General features: G+C 41.1%; 1 protein-coding gene across 1 annotated transcript in view; it reads left to right on the top strand.

Annotated features, from left to right (window-relative positions):
* Positions 1-19,720, top strand: part of samd10b (sterile alpha motif domain containing 10b) — a 58,706-nt gene that overhangs the window by 22,518 nt on the left and 16,468 nt on the right. Inside the window, exon 2 of the mRNA XM_031745508.2 lies at positions 6,819-7,003. Within this exon, the coding sequence (XP_031601368.1) occupies positions 6,819-7,003 (185 nt within the window). The remainder of the gene's footprint in view (positions 1-6,818; positions 7,004-19,720) is intronic.

The raw sequence follows: 19,720 nt of genomic DNA, 5'->3' as shown, positions 1-19,720 counted from the left end.
TTACTATAAAATTGTTTATAACAAAGCATCTTGTCTCTTCCCTGGTTTGCTCAGCCCTGATCACGCCTCAAATTCTATTATTCAAGCTCATCTCCTCCCCCTTGTCCTTCCTCATCCTCCCTCTGCCTCTGACATTCACTCTGGATTATTGATTGTCAGTGAGATCTAATCTGTCCTCCCATGTCATCATACAGGAGCTTGGCTGTGAAGGGGAGAAAACAATAGACATGCATGATCTCCACAAACTCATCTTCTTAGCAGTTCACACCTTCATTCTTCCTCCCCCTTCGTTTCCTGGTGCAATTAATTTTAATGCTCTTCTCTAAAGCTTAATTTTCCATCTATTCTCTTTCTTTTGTGAATTGTCATTTCACCTAGTTCCCTGACGTTCTGTTTCTCCCTTTACTCTGGGTTACTTTTCGTCATCCACTTAAGAGAGCATGACCGTGTCAGACCCTTATATCCTGTCTGCTCTTCCTAGTAGTCCTTCTTTTTCTTCCTCTTGTGTGAAACATGTAGGAAGTTCCTTTGAACAGGAGTGGATATGACAGGCAGTGACCTCGATTGGAGGAGTTAGGTGGTCTGTGTCTGTGCCTGTTTTATCTAAAGTGATCTGTAATTGTATGTTCTCTGAAACAGTGATGGATAATCAATAGTTCTGTCTGTCTCTGTGAGAGTGTGGTGGTGGCTAGAGTTAGAGAATAAAAGTCATTTTGTCCTTAATGCGGGACCTTTCCAGAGCTTTTTTTTCTCTCTCACACCACTGCTTGCAAAGAGGAGACCAAGGCTGGCCTGGCATTTCCTATACCAGCTTTTGTTATTCTCTGTTAGGTGCTCTCAGGGTAGTGCAAGCTCTCACTGGCAAAATCATAACAGAAATGCCAACTCCACCTGCGTTCTTGGCTGCACTGTGCACTGTAAGCCATAACTGCCCTGCAGTTTGAATCCAGAATCCAGCCTCTCTGCAGCTTGACTCAGATCCTCTGGCTTAAACAAATACAGACAGGGGATTGTACAGATGTGTGAATATATGAGTATGCATCCTGGCATTGTGAGTCCCATTAATGTATGTATGAGTATGCTGGCATTTACTAACACCCACAATCAGACACACAGATTAAGTTGGCATTTCTCTCGTCTGTGCCCTGATGAGAGTTGATGACGGGCCTCGGAGCCTGTGTCGTGGATGTCCATTGTTTACTACCATTTCTCTGTTTGCGTGTTCCCCTGACACTGATCGCTTGTGAAAAGTAAACCTCAGCCCCAGCCTCTGTGACAATGTCTCATGTCAGAGTGGATAATAGACTGCAGTGCATCATGGGAAAAACCCTGGGGTCTTGGGTTTTATATTTATTTTTAAAGCTGCGACCAGATTCTTCTCCCCCCCCCTGCTTGTTCAAATGGAGTAATTTCATGGCTCATTCCTGGGGTTAAAACTGGGTCTGGTGGAATGGATGAGATGTAAATAGCCCCATGCTTTACCTCTAACATGCTATAGGACCAGCAAATTGGGATCATTGGTAAACGTGTTGGCAGCATTGGTCTGCTGAACGCTGTATTTAGGAGTCCAAGTTTAATGTGTTATACAGGCATGAAATCACTGTGTGATAGAGTTTCACCCGCTTGAAGATTACAGAGAAATGAGGGTAACTGTGATTTTTTTTTTATATAAAACTTGGACTGCAAATAGAAATTTTATCTTAGAGTTGACTAAAAGGTGTTTGGTGGGGAGGTACTCGATGCCAATATCATGCTGCTCAAATACACTGTGGCACCCTCTCTGTGATGCCTGAAATAAGGTGGATAACCGGATCGCTTGCCTCATCCTCCATGCATAAGGATGAAGCAAACACACATTCAGATGCATCCTAAAGTTGAAGCCAAGGTTATGCAGAAATCAAACTTCAACAAAAAGCCCACACAGCAAAAGAGTCCACATGGACTAATTTAGATGCTCTTTTTTAGAGTCAAATGAGCAATGTTCGGTGACGCCATGTTAATCTACTGAGGGATTTGGCTTGGAACGACCTTCCTGGGTGCCATACCTAACAGCTTAATTACCTTTTCAAAAGGAAATACCTCTGAGGGTTAGCAGCCACTCTGCACAGCAGATATGCTGCTCTGTCAAGAGGAGGTGATATGAGGTTACACTTCACTGGGCTGAGTCATATTGACCTACCTGTCCTCTACACACACACATACACAACAGACGCATACACCTGTCCGACACTTTGCCCTTGATTTTGGCACCTTCACTATACACATACCTTTTTTCTCAGTATGTGAAGCTGGAGGTACAGACTTAAATTACACTCCATCACGGTGTATCTTCTTTTTCAGCTACCCGCAAGACACATATCTTGCTTTTGTCTTTCCATTCTGCCTCCCACCATCCACCCTCCATCATTAGTTGTCTTCTCAACACTCCCTCGGCTGGAAGTGAAAAAAAGTCACCAGCAAGGGCAGCGAGAGATAATGCAACACCAGATAGTGACAAATAGGACAGTGGAGATAGTGCGGTTGTCGAGCCAGATCAAATTCAAGCTGAGACAGACAAGTAAAGGTGACTGATAACACCTTTTTTTTTTTTCAATGGTAAGGGTGGTAATCACCCCAGATCATAAAGATCTGAAGGGCTTTAACACAGATAGATGATAGTGCACGTGCATGGTCTTAAAGCTTTGCGTCCCTAAATGCAAGCAGCAGAGGGATATGCTGCAATGTCATTTCAAAAGCGATGTCAGTTGAAAGGTATGGATATTTAATCATCTTTGCCTGATCTTAAATTCTCTGCAGTATCCTGTCCCAGGAGGGAGAGCCTACTAAGTCCATTAAACCACAGAATAAGCAGTTTGTCTTCATTTGTACGTAACGGAAGTGGTGAGGCCTGGCAATGTGGCAAAGGTGGGATTTCAGTGGAAGAGGGAAGTCATGATACTGTTAAAAGTGATGTCTGTAAAGTGAAAGGTCTACATCTTATACCTTGAAAGCTTGCTCTTTAATAGCATGTGAAATTAAGTTGTTCTGTGGTCTATTAATGTGTCTCCCTGCCTTCTTCTGGAGCTCTTTCACCTTTATAAAGTTTGATCGGTTTGCATGAATCTGATGCTAATTTGCAGCTTGGCTCTCCCGCCTCACTTTGTTTTCTGTCTTGCTCTTGCTTGTGCACTTTCTCTTGTCTCTTTTTGTGAGATTGGCAGGTCTTTAGGGTTGTGAGGCACTTAGCTTCCCGTGTTTCTTCCTCCTGTCTCCTCCCCCTCAGTCTGACTGGCAGTAATTACATCAGGTTTGGGCCTAGTTTTTCCTGACAACCCCAAAGAGCTGACAACCAGAAAGCTGAAAGAGAGTGAGTGAGAAAAAGAAAGATGGGAAACAAGGAAGATACTGCTTAAGAAGACACAAAAGTGGCAGCATACAGAAATGGGGAAAGCAGGAGTGAAGTGCAAGACAAGAGTGCAGAGGGAGAAAACCGTACACGAAAGGAGAGAAGCAGAAAAGGCTACACATCAGTGATTCCTGACAGGTCTTTCTTCTTCTTTTTCATCTCTACCCCCTTTTCTTAGTCTTCTCATCATGGCTGTGTGAATTCTGTATTCACCACTGCTCACTTGGACCAACGTGTGGGATGAAAAAAGTGTCCCCTCCCCTCCCGATTCTGCTGAGCTGCAACCAGCTGTTTCCCACCATTTTCAGCTGTCATACAGCAGGTCTCAGCAGGCCTTTATTTAATTCTAATATGGAAATGGAAAGATTGTTATCCTATGTTAGTTAATGAACTTCCTTTCGTTCTTTCAAGATGACCAAGTGTCAAAAGTCCCTTTAAGACAGACAAAAATGTAGAAAATTGGTAGACTGATAGATGAACACATCAGAAAGATCAGATTCAGCCCAGTTCAGTTTCTCCCTTCTCTCTTTGGAGGAATGAGGAAAAGAATTTAAGAATTCATTCACAGAAGATAGAATTTTTGTTGTTGTTCCCTCAAAGCATGTGCTGATGTTGTTCTCTTGTAAAGAGACTTTCAGATCAATAAGTAATGAATACAACATTTATTATTCCACATTCCACTTTTACTTCTATCATCAGCAAGTCTGTCTCCATCTCACTAACGGTTTTTACATAGTCAGATAAAACTTGTGGTTTGAAGTATAAGTGCTTGTCCACCACTACTGTCTCCAGTTGAATAGCCATCACCAGTTGTGTCTGTATCTGGAAGTCCCACAAGACCCTAGCTTGGTCATTCTTAACAACCCTATGGGTGTGTGCCACTTTGACCTATTGTGAACTTGCAGGCCATACTCGGCACAGATGTTCCTGTATACTATGTCAGTCACTTGATTATTGTGTTCCATGCATGCCCTGCCTCCTAGCATCTTGCACATTGCTGTTATGTGCTGGATTGTCTCAGGGACATTTTTATACAGCCTGTACCTGGGGTTGTGTTTGGTGCCTCTATCGATCTTGTGCTTAGAGCTTATACTTGTGCTGCAGCCACTTCTTCCATCTGCCGGTGGTATGTACAGTGCAGGGACCTGTCTTTCCATGATGGGTCCTGTTGTTGCTCCTATTCTTTCTCAGGTATGTACTAAGCATGTGATCACTTGTGGCCATCTTTCTAATGTACTCATGGATGTTCGTTGTCTCATCCTGGACAGTGGATCTGACACACGCTAGTCCTCGGCCTCCATCCTTCCACTTAGTTTATAGTTACAGATTGCTGCATTTGTGGTGAAACTCTTGATGTAGGTGGCTTCTATCGCCTCCTTTGGCCAGCTGATTATCCCAGCAGGGTATCTGATGAGTGATAGGATTTAGGTATTAATTGCCCAGATCTTGTCCTTCCCATTCAGCTGATTCTTCAGGACTTGCCTTATTCCCCGCAGGTATTTGGTGGTTGCAGCAAAGATGTGGTCTCTTTTCAAGTGGTTCACATTTTTCTGTGGGATTTTCAGGTACTTGTATCTGTCCTTGATGTCTGCAGTGTTGCCTTTTGGTAGTGCATTCCCCTCAGTTCAGACTACTTTCCCTCTCTTAGTTACGATCCAGCTACACTTCTCCAGTCCAAACGACATTTTGATGTCGTTGCTCATCCTAGTCCTAGAATTTATATTGTTTTTAATTTATAACATACATGATGTTATCCATGTAGAGGAGGTGGCTAATGTTTACTCCATTCTGTATTCGGTGCCTGTAGCCAGTCTTGTTGATGATCTGGCTAAGGGTGTTTTTAGGCCTTTTGCTGAACAGTTGTGACAGAACATCCTGGTATATCTCGCATTTGATGGTGACTTGTTCAAAAGACCATGTTGATCTTGTATAATTATAGACATTTTAGGATCCATGTGAGGCATTGAGTCATTGGCTTTCTTCTAGTCTATCCAAGCATCAAATTCTGACTCTACCACCCAAATGTTGCAGCAGAAATTGAGACTCACCTGACCAGACAAGATTTATTCTATTGTTATTCAATTTTGGTGAGCGTGTGTAAATTATAGCCTGTTTCCTTTTCTTAGCTGACAGGAATGGACACATACCAGTAGACCATCTGCTTCAGAGTTTGACATATGCATTCTCTGATGCTCTTCTGGTAGTAACAAGTGGTTATTTGAGTTACTGTTGCCTAGCTGTCAGCTCAGTCTGACCATTCTCCCCTGACCTCTGGCATCAACAAGGCATTTTCACTCAGAGACCTGTAGCAGTAGATCACTGGATCAAATGCTCAGACCAGACCATCTGTTACAAACAATTATGTCACGTTAAAAGTCCCTTAAATCACCTTTTCTTCCCCATTCTGACACTGCCTAAATGCAGCTCATTGTCTGAAATTCATCTAGTACCACAAAGCAAATACTCGGCTGGCAAAGAGCTTGTGGTCAAAACTTAAATATTGTTTCATTTTTGTTTGGACCAAAACAATCCAGAATGAGTGTATAAATGATTTACAGAATATTAGTTGTCGGTGGTTGCATGTTTACAAGGTTTCCCATTTACCCCTAATAAGCAGGTTTCTTATCTATCACATTTTTTAATAATTACAGCAAAATGACTATGTTAACCAGTTAACTGTCATCAATTCTCTTTCTGTTTACACACCCTCTTGACCTTTTTACCCCTCTACCGCCTCCTGCCGCCTAGCCTCTTATTATTTGCATTACATCACATTAAATCAATGCTTAGGTAAACTGAGCAATGACTGCGTGTCGACGCTTTGAAATAAATCCATGGCTACAGATGACTAACCACAGTAAAATAGCTCATTCAACTTGATGTGAACTGTAGAAGATGCCCTTTGGCCTTCACAGAACTATACTCTGACCCCGCACTGACAACTTGTCTGCTTCAGTGTCTCATAGCAAGCGTTTAGTCATGACAGGGAACAGGGGTAAAGATAGAAAAATAAAAAAAAATAAAATATTCATGAAGTAGGATTTAAATAATCAAGGACTAATCTGAAAGAGAGACACAGTTCCAGAAATCATGCAGTGCCTCTGTGAATATGCACTCAGCATAATTGGAGATCACACTGTAGTTGCACTGCTGCCCACCACCATCACCAAAACAGCCATCTGTTTGTAGCTGTACTAGAATCAGTACACAAAGCATGTAATCTGGGGTGAATGCTTCCTGTTAAGCTCCTAGAGGATTATCAATCATTTATTTTTGTTAGGTTTGGATGTTCTTGTTTCTCAGTCCATGGACCTTATGAAAACCCCTTTCGTAAAGAAAATACAAAGTGAGTGCTTATCAGTATCTATTATTTCTCCTCTGCTTGTTTCGTTCTGTTTCATTTGCTGGTTCTTCTTCTTTGCTCTCTTGTCAGCGGCGTCCAGCTTCAGTTTTTGCCGTGCCTCCCTGGAGCACACGGTGTCTGCTGAGGAGCTGAGTTACCAGCTGCCGCGTCACGCCGGAGGCAGCAACCTGACCTGGCACGACGGCCGTGGCCAGAAGACAGCACACACACGCACCGTCAAACTATTGCAGCAGCCCGGCACAGAGGGCATCCAGGTATGAAGATGTCCACACATACAAACATACAAAGGCTGTGCGGAGGAGTGTTTTCAGTGCATGTGAACTCCGAAGTGTTTTATCCTATAAATTTTTTTTTTTGATTTTTCAGAAGCAAAAAAACCAGTGGGCAATTTATCATCTTAGAAAAACAAATTTAAGATTCCCCCCTACGTCAACACACTTTGCAGTACCCTTAGGGTCAGCACAGTCAGTCAGTTATAGTTTACTCTTGTCAGTTCAGTTTAATGACATTTTTATACAGAAATTTAAAGCTTCTCTTTCTTTGGATATAAAATAGCAAATCCTCAGTCACACAGGCCTTGAGACAAGTTAACGACCGGCAGTCACTGTTCACAAGGAAACGCCTGAGTGGCTCTTAGTGGTTGCTGTAGGTAACTGGCTGACAGTTGTGACTGGTTGCAAAAAGAGTGCTGTACCGAGAGCTCTCTTGCGATTGCTTTGCTCACAGTTGTATGTGGTTTGAACGAAAGATGCTGAATTGTCTGCAAATACTCACCATTTTACTGTGAGCGAGTGAAGCATGAGAAAGGGCGACACACTCTGGAAATAGGGAATGTTTGCTTTCAAAGCAAAAGTTGTGCCTTACCACTGCAACCAATACATTTCAAGTGAAACTTTTACTTCCAGACTGCATCAGATATTTCACTCTTTCATCGTTGCTTGATGAGTAGTTTGCTGGTGTTTGCGGCCAAGTTGATGTCTGCCATGCTAGCTACAGGCGACCCTAGCAACCTGCTAGCAACCAAAGCAATTGCAAGGATGTTTTGATGTAGCACCATATACCCTTGTGCACTCAATTTTGCGCTGGCTAAGAACTGTCACCACTCTCCAATCTGACACAGAATGCACTTACATGCAGGTCTCTGATATACTTGTATGAAGAGGGATTTGACAATCAAATTCACAGCAACTGCCAGCAACCACTCACAACCACTGGCCACGAGGAAAAATGTGTGTTCTCCAACCAGTGGTTGCTACATGATCACTAACCAGTCTCTAGACCTGTGTGATTGAGGCATTTAAACATAAAGCATTCTTACTACTTTATGTATACTATACTGTAGCCAACTGTGGTCCATTTTTGCTGTAACTAATGTTACATGTCACTTGCATGGTGTTATTTTACATTACATTATAATGAAATGTTTTAGTAAAATTATTTGGAAAAATATTTTTTCTTTGCATATAATTTTGTCGTACTTTGGAAGTAAAGGATATGTCACAAAAATGTATGTAATTTCAAAACAGTGTCTAAGCTCATACAGAAGAGTGCGGTGCAGCGAACCTATCCAGATACACAACGTATCATAAGACAAGATAAAGGAATGTGCACAAGCTACAGGGCTTCACCTAAAGCACTCTAGTCTATGGGGAGAGAGGAAGACTAATTGTTTAATTTTGTACATAATGTTGGCTCGCCTCATCTTAGACTGTGGTGGATACCACCAGAGAAAAACTTATATAATATAGGAGTGGTGTGAGAACTGCCTTCTGATGTAACTATGCTTGTACAGTCCAAGCAAGCAGATACTGCACAGGAAATAAATTCCCAGGAGCATGCAGTTTATAGTGACCTAAATGTCTCAGATCATGTTTTTTTTTTCAGCCCCCCCTTTTTTTATGCTCAGCAAAGCTTTAGCGGAACTGACTGGTATAAAAACTACATATTGAAGTTGTTTCACTGCTGATTGATGGATGCAAAATGTGTGTCTGGCGGCTCTTAGCAGTATCATTTAAGCACAGCAACCGGAGCATCGTTTTCTTTCACACATCACTTTGTGCAAAATGAAATCCCATCTGTCCAGCACCAGAGACAGTCTAAACAAAGAGAGAGAAAAAAATCTATTTTAAGGCTTTCTGTCTGTGTTTACCCAAAACCAGCACATGACACAACAGCTCCTGTCCTTTCTCCTACTCCTCAAATGAAAGAGACCAGATAGGCCAGTGGAGGACATTTGCTCTGTCTCACAACGAGTTTGAAGAAAATTTGCAACCTTGAGGCCTTAAGATGTACATGTGCACGACAAAATTTGTTCAATAATTCATAAAACAGTGCCCCCTCAGCTATAACGGCTATAAAGGGCCTAATGAAAGACGAGTGGGAAGCTGTTTCCATGTGATTACACAGACACCGGATAATTAAACCTCCTCTATACCATGAGAAGCAAGGCTTATCATTTCCTTGTGGCAACAAGCCTCTTAATGCATTATTCAACAAATGGGAGAGCCGTCCAGCTCTGTCTGATACGTGTGTGTGTGTGAGAATGTGTGCCTACGCATTCAGAAAATGTTTCAGAGTCCATTCGTACATCTATATATTTAAGCACTGGTGTATGTTGGTGCGTTTTTACTGTCGATTGTTTTCTATGTATCCAGTTCTCTCAGGATGATTAGATTATGCTCCATTACACTGGTTGTGCACACATCAGCTGTAATGAGGAAGCCAGTTAAGTGAAACACAGCTTGTCTTCTGTATAAGGTGGGACCTGGGGAATTTTCTTGATCTGTTTAACAAAGCTTATATAACACATTATGCACTGCTATCCAAACACTCAGTCGGTGGAGACAGAAAATAGTGACAGCAGAGTGGGAGGACAGAAATCTTTGATATTTATTGGTGTTCATGCATGCACAAAATAGGCCATTTTTACAAAAGATGCCCTCAGCATTAAAATATTTTCAATACAAACATATAGCAAAAATGTAAATTTTGAAAAACATTTTTACCACTGCACACTATATTCCAGATTTTTTTTAAAAATTTTATTAAAATGAAAGCAAAGGAAAGACGCCAAGAAATGATTATTAAAAAGGTTGCAAAGGGTAGACAACTGCACCGAAAACAGCTCAATTTATATTGTAAACAAGTGAGATATTGTCTGCACACAGTAGCAGCTGGCTCAACAGGAGTCAGCAAAAGTATATGTTGAAACAGAGGTTATATACTCCTTTTCCTTATTAAGCTTAGGCTTACAGAGATCAGTCTTCAGACTGGATTTTCCAAATAATTAGTTATTGCGTAGTTGACGCACCTTCTGTGCCATCCCTGAATTGGCTGTTTAGATAGACAGATGGGGTGAAGGGAGGGGTTTGTGGGTGGCTCATTTTGCTGTCTGACTCACAGCTTGTGGGTGAACCTTTAGATGAGACTGGGGAATAGGTGGAATAAAATGAATGCAATCTGGGAAGGTATAGAAGCCACTGTGTCTCCTTTCTCTAAAGCAGGACCAAGTGAGTTACTGGAAATGAGGCTTTTATTGACGCTATGCTAGGTGGGCAAATAAAAAAACCCCACTTAGTGAAAATGTTACCTCTATCCTTATTGAAGACAGTGGCTGACCTTCTGAGCTGATACAAAAGAGTATGTTCCCTATTCTCACATATATAATAGTGTGAACTATTGCACCAAAACCACCAATGTCTGTTGTTTCATATGTTTCTGTATTACGCACTCACTTCTATCATGTATAAACATGTATGAGACTGCTTAGATTATCATGGTCTTCTGTAATAAGTTAAGGCACATGCAAACTACTTGTACAAAGTGTATCATAGGCTCCTTTTAAAGTGCTAGGTTTTTAGACAGGATAATGGCATGGTTCTACAGATTCCAAAGTTGGTCTGTCAGTCAGTTCACAGCTTGATCCAGATGGATTTCCATGAAACTTTTTTCAGATATTCATGGTCTAAAGGTATGAATCCTGATGAGGTTTGTGAAATATCGATATTCCGGTGAACCACAGCTGTACTTTCTTTTCAGTGGTAATTAGTTCATGTCAGTGTGGTAACATAGTAAGCCAGGATGAAAGACATGGCAATCAATTTGCCATCCTATCACCAGCATGTTAGTATTTTCATTGGGAGTTTCATCCATCTATCTATTAAGTCCACTAAAGCTCATCTCTTCCTATATGGAAACACTGTGGCGTTCCCAAGCCAACAAAGAAACATGTTCTGGGCATGCCAGAGGATCTCCTCCCAGTTGGACATGATTAAAACAGCTCACCTGGGAGGTGGGCAGAAGGCATTCTGGACAGATGCCTGAACCTAAATTGGCTTCTTTCAGTGTGAAGGAGGATCATCTCTGTTCTGAGCACCTTCTGAGCACCTGCTGTACCGGCAAAGGAGACGCTAGGCACTCTTAAGAGGAACCTAATCTCTGCTGCTTGTAATTGAAGTCTTATACTTTCGGTCACTACCCACAGCATGTGGCTATGGATGAGGGCAGGGATGTAGATCAGCCAGTAAACCAGACCACATTGTGAGTTTCCCCATGTAAAGCATAACTTTGGAGCCCGTCGGGTACACTGGCGTAGTGCTGATGGTCAAGGCTAGTGGTTCACACCGAAACACACAGAGATAAGTACGAGTGGCTTTGCATCGAGTCAAAAATACTGTAGTCTACATTGTCTTTGTCCTGCCACTCGGTGATGTGTTGCCCTGCCTAAGACACATGTTTGACTCATGCTAAATAGAAAGCTTTGTGAAAATCCCATCTGGCTCTTTGTCCACCCACTGAGAGACTGTTCATATTTGCATGAGTGCAAGCCATTTACGCACTCAGTGTCCTGAGGACAACCAAAGGCAGTTTCACAAAGCTGACAGAGGTTGACAGTTCGCACACTCACACAAAGTTACTTGCACAGGAACAATCAAGTAGACACTCACAAAAGCTTCTGAAACATTTTCAGAATCACAGTGACACACTCAAACACACAAATGCACAGAACTAGACATAGCAGTGGGAGACACGGGGGTGCTAAATGATGCAATAGGAACTGCTCTGGAAAGGGGATGGGGTTCACTGTTACTAAGAGGAGAAGAATGAAAGATAAGAAGTGTGAAGAGACATGAAGGAATCAGGGATAGGATCTGTCAGGGTCTTTGGGATTGGAAAGAGAGAATAAATATGCAATTATATGATTATATTACAGCAAGTTTTAGATTTGTATAGTAGATGGAAGAGAAACAGAGCTGTTCGGTCAGAGGGGAGAGCATACAGGACAGAGGTTGAGTGTTTGCTGTCCAGCGATGAGATAAAGTGACGGTAGGAAATGCTGCAGAGCAGAGAGGGGCAGCAGGTGATATATTTATAGTATGCATGTCATGTACAGATTATACAGTACATGACATGCATCCTATAAAAAGTCGATTCACTCATTCACTTACACCCACCTCCAGAGTTTTACTGCTAATTGGCGTACCGTCATTGATCAATCTCAGGCAGGGTCTGGCTGCGCAGAGACACAGGCAGTGATCGGAAGAGAGGCGTTATCGGTCACAAAGAGTGATTTTTAAGGATTCCCCACGCTCCCTTGACTTTAAGCTAATCCCCCGATTCGGCTTCACAGAGAGGCAGGGCATGCACATACGCGCACGGATACTTGCAAACCCACGCACACCAAAACCCAGGGACTAATGTGGACAAAAAGTAGCTCAGTGCACAGAAGTCAAAGCAGAAAAAAGATAGAAGGGAGTGAACATGTGAGAAGGCGGGGGAAGGGAGGGTGGATAAAATTTGTGAGAAGCAAGTAGAAGGGGGGAGATCAGAGACATGATAGAACAAAGTACGCTGGGAGGACAAATGCTGTGCGAGGATACAAACAGAATGATCAATAGAGAAGTGGAGAGAAAAAGTCAGAGTATGGGGTGGGTAACAAAAAATTATGCAAAAAATGATGAACAGATAGAGACAGAACTTGTGTTGCTGAATATATTAATGCACCTAATAGCATACTCAGTTATTAGAATTTATTATGTGCCCTTGCGGCAGTTTCTGAAAGATGAAGTCATAAAAATAAATTATAGATTAAAAGAACAGTAGTACATTTTAGGCTACTAAGACAGTTACATTAAAAGGCTGATACAACTTGAAAAAAAGGTGAACACATCCCATATTTGGATGAACAACATTTCTTTGAAACAACGGCTGTTTGTTAAAAGCAATGATCTGAAACAAGTGATGCATTAAATTTACACTTTGTTTCATAATTCAAGCAAATCTTAAAGAACAGATGAGTTAAATGGAAGAAACTGAGGGCACTCTTATATTTGTTATACTTTCAAATTCATAAAATTTACATCAGATCCCAGGTGCCAATGATTAGAGATTCTCTTGGGAGTCATCATATCAATATGTAAACAGAATTCCTACGAGTCTGGTAAGGAATGTTCAAATTATTCAGTAGTTATTTGAAATTAACATACAAGACTTCAATTAACTATCCAAGATTGGTCACCCAGGAAACTTTGTCCCAAGAGCAAAACATGTCCAATTTTCATAGCAAGATCTGAGCCTGATTAGCGCTGTTTCCTCACAGGAAGAAGGTTCTGGTGTGAATCTACCAGCAGGCTTGGCTCCTCCCCTACGCTGAGTCTGTGTGGAGTCTGCTTTCCCTGTGCATTCTCTCCGGGTATCCCAGCCTCCTCCCACAGTTCAAACATATGCTTGTTAGACTAATTGGTGATTCTAAATTGGCCGTAGGTGTGAATGGTTGTCTGTCTCACTGTGTTAGCCCTGTCCAACTTGCACCCCCTACATGACAGCCAGGATAAGCTCCGGCCCCACTGTAATCCTGATTTGGATAAGTGGAGGAAAAGGTATAAATCTGCCACTAGACATAGCTTTTGTTGTCAAAGTACAGGTGTCTAACAAAGAGACGGCACAAATTTCATCTGCATGGACACTGTGCCAGGAAAAAGCTTGTGTGTTAAAAAACCCCATTAGAGCAACACTAAACACTAACAATAAACAAGTTCACCAAAGACTTGCTCGAACAGAAGCAATGGAGGGTTATGTAATGATTCAGTGAAAAAAGGGCAAAGTCTGAATCCCAATGATATGTTATAGAGGGATTTTAAATGCACAGTACATGCAAGATATCTGAAGTAGTTTTGCATGAAAGAATGGTCGGAAGTTTAAATAAATGCCATGGACAAGTAGCCGTCTGTGCAGTTCTTAGTTTTTCCTCAGAGGGAAGCCACATGTATTAATATGTTTTTTTAATGGATGAGGTGTTTCAAACATCCATTTTTTTCTGGGTGCTGTAAAAAAGAGAACCAAATATGTCCAAAAAAGTCACGAGACAACTGTTTTACTGTTTCACATGGTCTGTAGCTATACATCTGTTAGCTGGGTTTACCACACTTAGGGATTTAAATACCGTATTTCCCGGACTACAAAGCGCACCTGAATATTAGCCGCACAAGCTAAAATCAGGGGAAAATCCTGTTTTGTACATACATTAGCCGCACCTGACTAAAAGCCGCAGGTGTTTCAATGTTTACTTATCATATGTAAGAGAATATGCACAAAGGGAATTGTCAGGAAAGAGATGGCTGTTTGGAGACACACCCCTTTTATTAATATTTTGAAAAACAAATTAGGGGTACATATTTGCATAACTTTTTAGGTATATGTACAAGTACCGGTAATTACAAGTACGAAACATGTACAGTGCTTCATAAATGAGTAACAAATGTAGTACATAACAATAACCTACAGCGCACCAGAAAAATAGATTCAGCCAACCTTTTAGGCTCAGGTGCAGTGACACGGCTTTAACAAGAAGAAAAGTCAGTCATTCACCACCATCTTCCTGCGCACTAAAACCACCAAAGTCCTCTTCTCCAGTGTCGGATACGAACAGGCTCAGGATGGCTACGTCATCCACTCTCAGCTTCTTTCCTTCGTTGTCACTTTCAAAACCAAACAAATCCTTGTTGTCAGTGTCAGAGTCGAACAACCTCTGAAGGGCCGTGGCGGTGTCCTCCTCTCCATCATGCAGCAGTCCAGCCCTTCGAAATCCGTTGGTGATCATGGATGTTTTCACACTTTTCCACGCTGTCAGAATCCACTGGTGGAGTTGAGCATAACTTGCTTTTCGCAAGTTTATCCCCGCTCGTCATCCACGCCTCCCACTGAACGCGTAGCGCTACTTTGAAGTTTGTTTTTCGCGCTGCTTCGTACGGCACTACGTTGCCTGGTGGATGGACACGTGACCAACATACCACTCTTAAAGCCCGATACTGTGTGTCTGATCACATGCCCTTCCGCCAGGCAACGTAGTGCCGTACAACAGCGGAACAAACAAAACAAATCGTCTTACGATATGACAAAAATCATAGAAAAGCCGCACCTGACTAAAAGCCGCAGGGTTCAAAGCTTGTGCAAAAAGTAGCGGCTTATAGCCCGACAATTACGGTACTCTTCTTGCTAACTGCAGTGTATGATTGCATTTACAGTATAATATTTTCCGCCTTTCGGTCTCTTTCTTCCTCCTCTCCATCCTGAATTTCTCCTTACACTTCTGCTCTATATACAGCCTCCACTTTGCATATGCCTCCTCGCCAACTCCAGCTCCCTGTCTCCCCCCTCCTCTTCTATATGTAACAAATGAGGGACCTCCTCCAGCTGGACAGAAGTAGGTCTCGGGAGGAGGAGGGAGGTCGTAAAAGGGGGGAACGGGGACGAGAGAGAACTGGCCAGAGGAGATACAGTCTGGATGGCCAACAAACAGAGCGAGAAGAGCAAGGGAGGAAAAGGAGAGCAAGCAGGGATGATGGGAGTGATCATTCCATTTCCCTTCTGTCTGGCTCCTTGATAATGAAGGCCATTACTCATAAGCATTTCACTCTCCTGGCTCACTGTCTTCTCTTTCTTTTCATCATTTTATTTTCTTCTTTGTTCACCCTCTCCATCTGCCTATCATCTGTCTTTGCATCTATGCCTTTCGCTGCCAGTTTCAGTACTTATAATGAACAGTTAAATAAATGTCAACAAATGTGAGTCATGAAATATTCAATAACTAATTATTACAGCTGAGGCATTTATAAGCAAACAGAGACCTGTATCTGTTTCCCAGATTTGTTATTGTGCAAAACGATCCTTCATTGCAACTTAAGGGCTTATGATTTCATCTCTAATGTGCCAGCACTCCTGTGGCTTAGCTAATCATTATTACAGATGGTGGGGTCATCCTTTCTGGGAACGTGGATATTCTAGTTATTAAAATGTATATTATCATATTTAATAAATATGAACTCATCAAGATTTTTGCTGTTGAAATGAAAATGGTGTAATAAGCTGTTAGACTCAGAAACCACAGTGCTATTTGTATTACCTTTACCCATTTAGCATCTCTTTATTAATGTAGTACTCTTTATGTAGGCTACGTTAAAGCCCTGTTAGTAAAGAATAGTGTTGCATTTTGAAATTTGATCCAGAATTCATGTGGCTGTGGCATCTGTAGTCCAAGAGTTAGAGTAAGTTGTCTATTAATAAGAAGGGTGGTGGTTCGAACCCATTCTCCACCTGTCCCAAAGCATCCTTAAGAAAGACACTGAAACTAGAGTGTGGGTGTTTGAATGCTAGGTTAAAAGTGCTTACCATAGAAAAAAGGCACTTGTGTGAATGGGTGAACCAGTCTTTTTGTACTAAGAAAGCACTTTGAGTGTTGCATAAAGACTTGGATAAGGGAAATAACGGAAATTTCAACCAGTCTACAGTTACATTACTTTAATGTCACTAATTAGCATGTGTAAAAAGGTACATATCTTTGGTCTTTACTGAGTTTATTTGTTATGCTGTGTCTTTACAATACGCAACATCTAAGAAAAAAGGGGAACAGGAGTTAATAATTCTTTGAACTTGTAACAAGTGGCTTTTGAACTTCCCTCAAAAATCAAACCCCTCGCTTTTTGTGAAGACTATCAGCTCTCCAGGTCACGTGATTATGTCCTTTTTTTCATCTTGAGAGAGCAAATCGTAGACCACTGACTTAATCTTGGCAAAAAATCTATTGGTCTTGTTAAATTCACAGGAGTGATTGATAGTCCAAGCGTTCGCATCCCCCAGCGACTTCGATATTTACTCAACTATGTCAACACAAGATAGTAAAAAATGATAGACTGATTCTGTGGGGATTTCAGCTGCAGCTTTTACTCTCTTTTGGCCACACTCAATCGTCTACAAGAGAGGCTATTTCTACACGTCTCCTAACTTTATCTCAATTAATGATTGGGTCGGAGTTGTAAATTTAGGTTATTAAAATGGCTTTGGCACTCCACTGAGTCAGAGTTGAAGTATGTGTGTGATTAGGAAACAACCAAACACACTGGAGCGGAGAAATTGAGTTGTTTTCAATTAAGGCCTACAAAGCAGAACGCACTTAGCTAGTGGACCAGCCAGAAGTTGATAGGCCTCGTTGGTGTTTAAATTGATTGAAGGAAATCTCATTACAGCGGCTGGCGAAGATGTAAATTTAGTAAGTTGTGGACAAACTCGTGTGTGTCACCTTTTTTGTGCGCGAAGGCATTCTGTGAGTTGCTCTTCGTATCATTAATAAGAAAGGGGTGGGGAAAACATTAGATATGAAGCTACAAGAGCGAGCGAGTGTAAGTTGCATTTGTGCGTGTGACATTTCAGCATACATAATCCCATTTAATACGGTCAGTTATGGAGTGGAACATTTGGCAGCACTTCTGTGTTTTTCTGTTGAAAATCAGCCAGAGCTTTTGTCATAGAGTTGGCTCAGACAGAGCATGAATGAATGGATTAGATATGAGAGTAAGTCACACAACAGAGAGAGAGAGAGTTGATGGGACGAGGAAACGGTTGGGTTTTTTTGCTTGTGAGAACTGGCTGTGACTTTATTAATGTTCCTATTAATTCCCCGCATATGGCAATGGCCTATGAAAAAAAAATTATATATATATGTATATACTTTCTGACAACTACAAGGATCATAGGAAGGTGTGTGAAGAAGAAGAGGAAAAAAATGGAGAATGAAACAAAACGAGACATGCTTTCATGTAACTGAAAGACAACGTTGACAGAATCATATTAATGCTGCGCTGACTGTATAATGAAGCGCTGCTGTCAGGGAAAATTACCTTTGGAAAAAGATCGTACCAGTCACAAAAAGACACATCAACACCCATAGAAAATGGGGAATGTAATTACTCTATCAATATGTGTTGCTGACAGATGGTTAAAATGCCACATTGTACAAAATTAGAATAATAAAATCTGTTTGAAGCTATGTGCCAACAGCACATTTAGATGGATGGATGGATGGATATATTTATTGATTTCACAAGGGAAATTATTAAATATCTAAATTTCAGTCGAGGTGAGGTTTATTTATCCAGAAGAGCATCTGCTTACCCTTCTATGCCTGCAAGCTTTTAAACTGCTGATTTTTCTTTTGCCATTTGCGCTCATGTGGACTTGATTTGTTTCGTACAATACTAAGTCATAACCCTGCTAAATTTTAAATGAGGTGCATTTTTTTGTTTGGCTTGCATGAGAGAAGTATCACTGCAGGCTAAATAATAATGTATGGACACTTAATAAGCTTCTTTCCATTACATGATTTTATTTGCACTCGCTGGGTGGTTTACTACCAGAACTGATTTTGTAGCAGTTGTTGGCATTAGAATGCGTCATCCCAGCTGAGTTCACATTAATGAGAAAATCGTGCATGCTGCATATTTAAGTAAGCTAGAGCAATTACAGAGTGTTTATTTGAAAAAGCAATAAAAAAAAAAAAACAATGTTTGAAATTGCATAATATAGTAACTCAACAAATTAATGTGCAAACATAGACTCACTGGTGTTGTCTTACTGTCTGCTCACATACATGTGTGAAAGTCTCAAGCCACAGCTGGTTTTTAAATATTTTGCTGGGAAAATGGAAAATTGGTGCAGCAATTTACATATAAACATAGGAAATGCAGCATATTTTTGCACAATTCAACTGAGCTGTGTTTTACAGATGGCTGTAGATGCTCACTGTTAAATGGCTCTTCTGATATTGTTCATACAATATGAACTACAAACTAGAAATTTTGATTTGTCACACTATAAGCTATTGTCGCTGATTTTTGTGTAATTTCACATACCCCAGCCTTTTCTCCCTGTTTCCCTTCACTCTTCCGCTGAGACTGAGGCTTCAGTGAAAAGTAGATGGATCAGCTGAAGGGCCAGATGTGTCCTGTGTCAGATCTTTAAAGGATTGTTTTCCTATTTCTTAAGGACATGACTGTCAGATACTGCTCATCTGCTGTAGTTTTTTTTAGGCCTGCCACTTATTCTTTTGTCCTCCAGCTGTTCAGTTTTAAGGACACACTGCACATCATGTAGATTCATAGATTCAATTAAAGAAATAGAAACAAATTTTATGTTTGGCTGTCTGGTTTCTATATACATAACACTGGTCCATCCCTGGATTTTGTTGTGTTTTTGTGCTTGAATGATTCATAGGTTAGTGTTAAGTGTCATGCTGAAGAGTGATGTAGTGAGGACCTAAAGGCAAAGATGGAAAGAGAGAGACCACAAACAAAAAGCGAACTGTTTAGGTAGACTGGTAACTTCATACCAATCTGAAACAAGAAAATAAAACAAACAAACAACATAAATAGAAATTATGAGGAAAAAATTACAAAACACAAAATAAATACCAAATCACAGGCAAAAACCTCATGTTCATGGCAGCTTAACATACAAACACAAATAACATTCCTCTAAAAATGGTCAAGCGCAAGGACTTGACTGAAAACGGGTGAAAAAGCAGCCAATGTACATAGGCAAACTTGGAAAAAGCTTCAGAAATCCTGAGAACTACTTCTCAAAACCAGCAAAGTATAAAGAAATCCAAGACTTTTGCACAATATTGTACATTATGCACATAA

The sequence above is a fragment of the Oreochromis aureus genome, linkage group 20 (assembly GCF_013358895.1).
Source record: "Oreochromis aureus strain Israel breed Guangdong linkage group 20, ZZ_aureus, whole genome shotgun sequence".
NCBI lineage: Eukaryota > Metazoa > Chordata > Actinopteri > Cichliformes > Cichlidae > Oreochromis > Oreochromis aureus.
The sequence above is the reverse complement of the archived record's forward strand: the minus strand, read 5'-3'. Positions and strand labels throughout refer to the sequence as shown.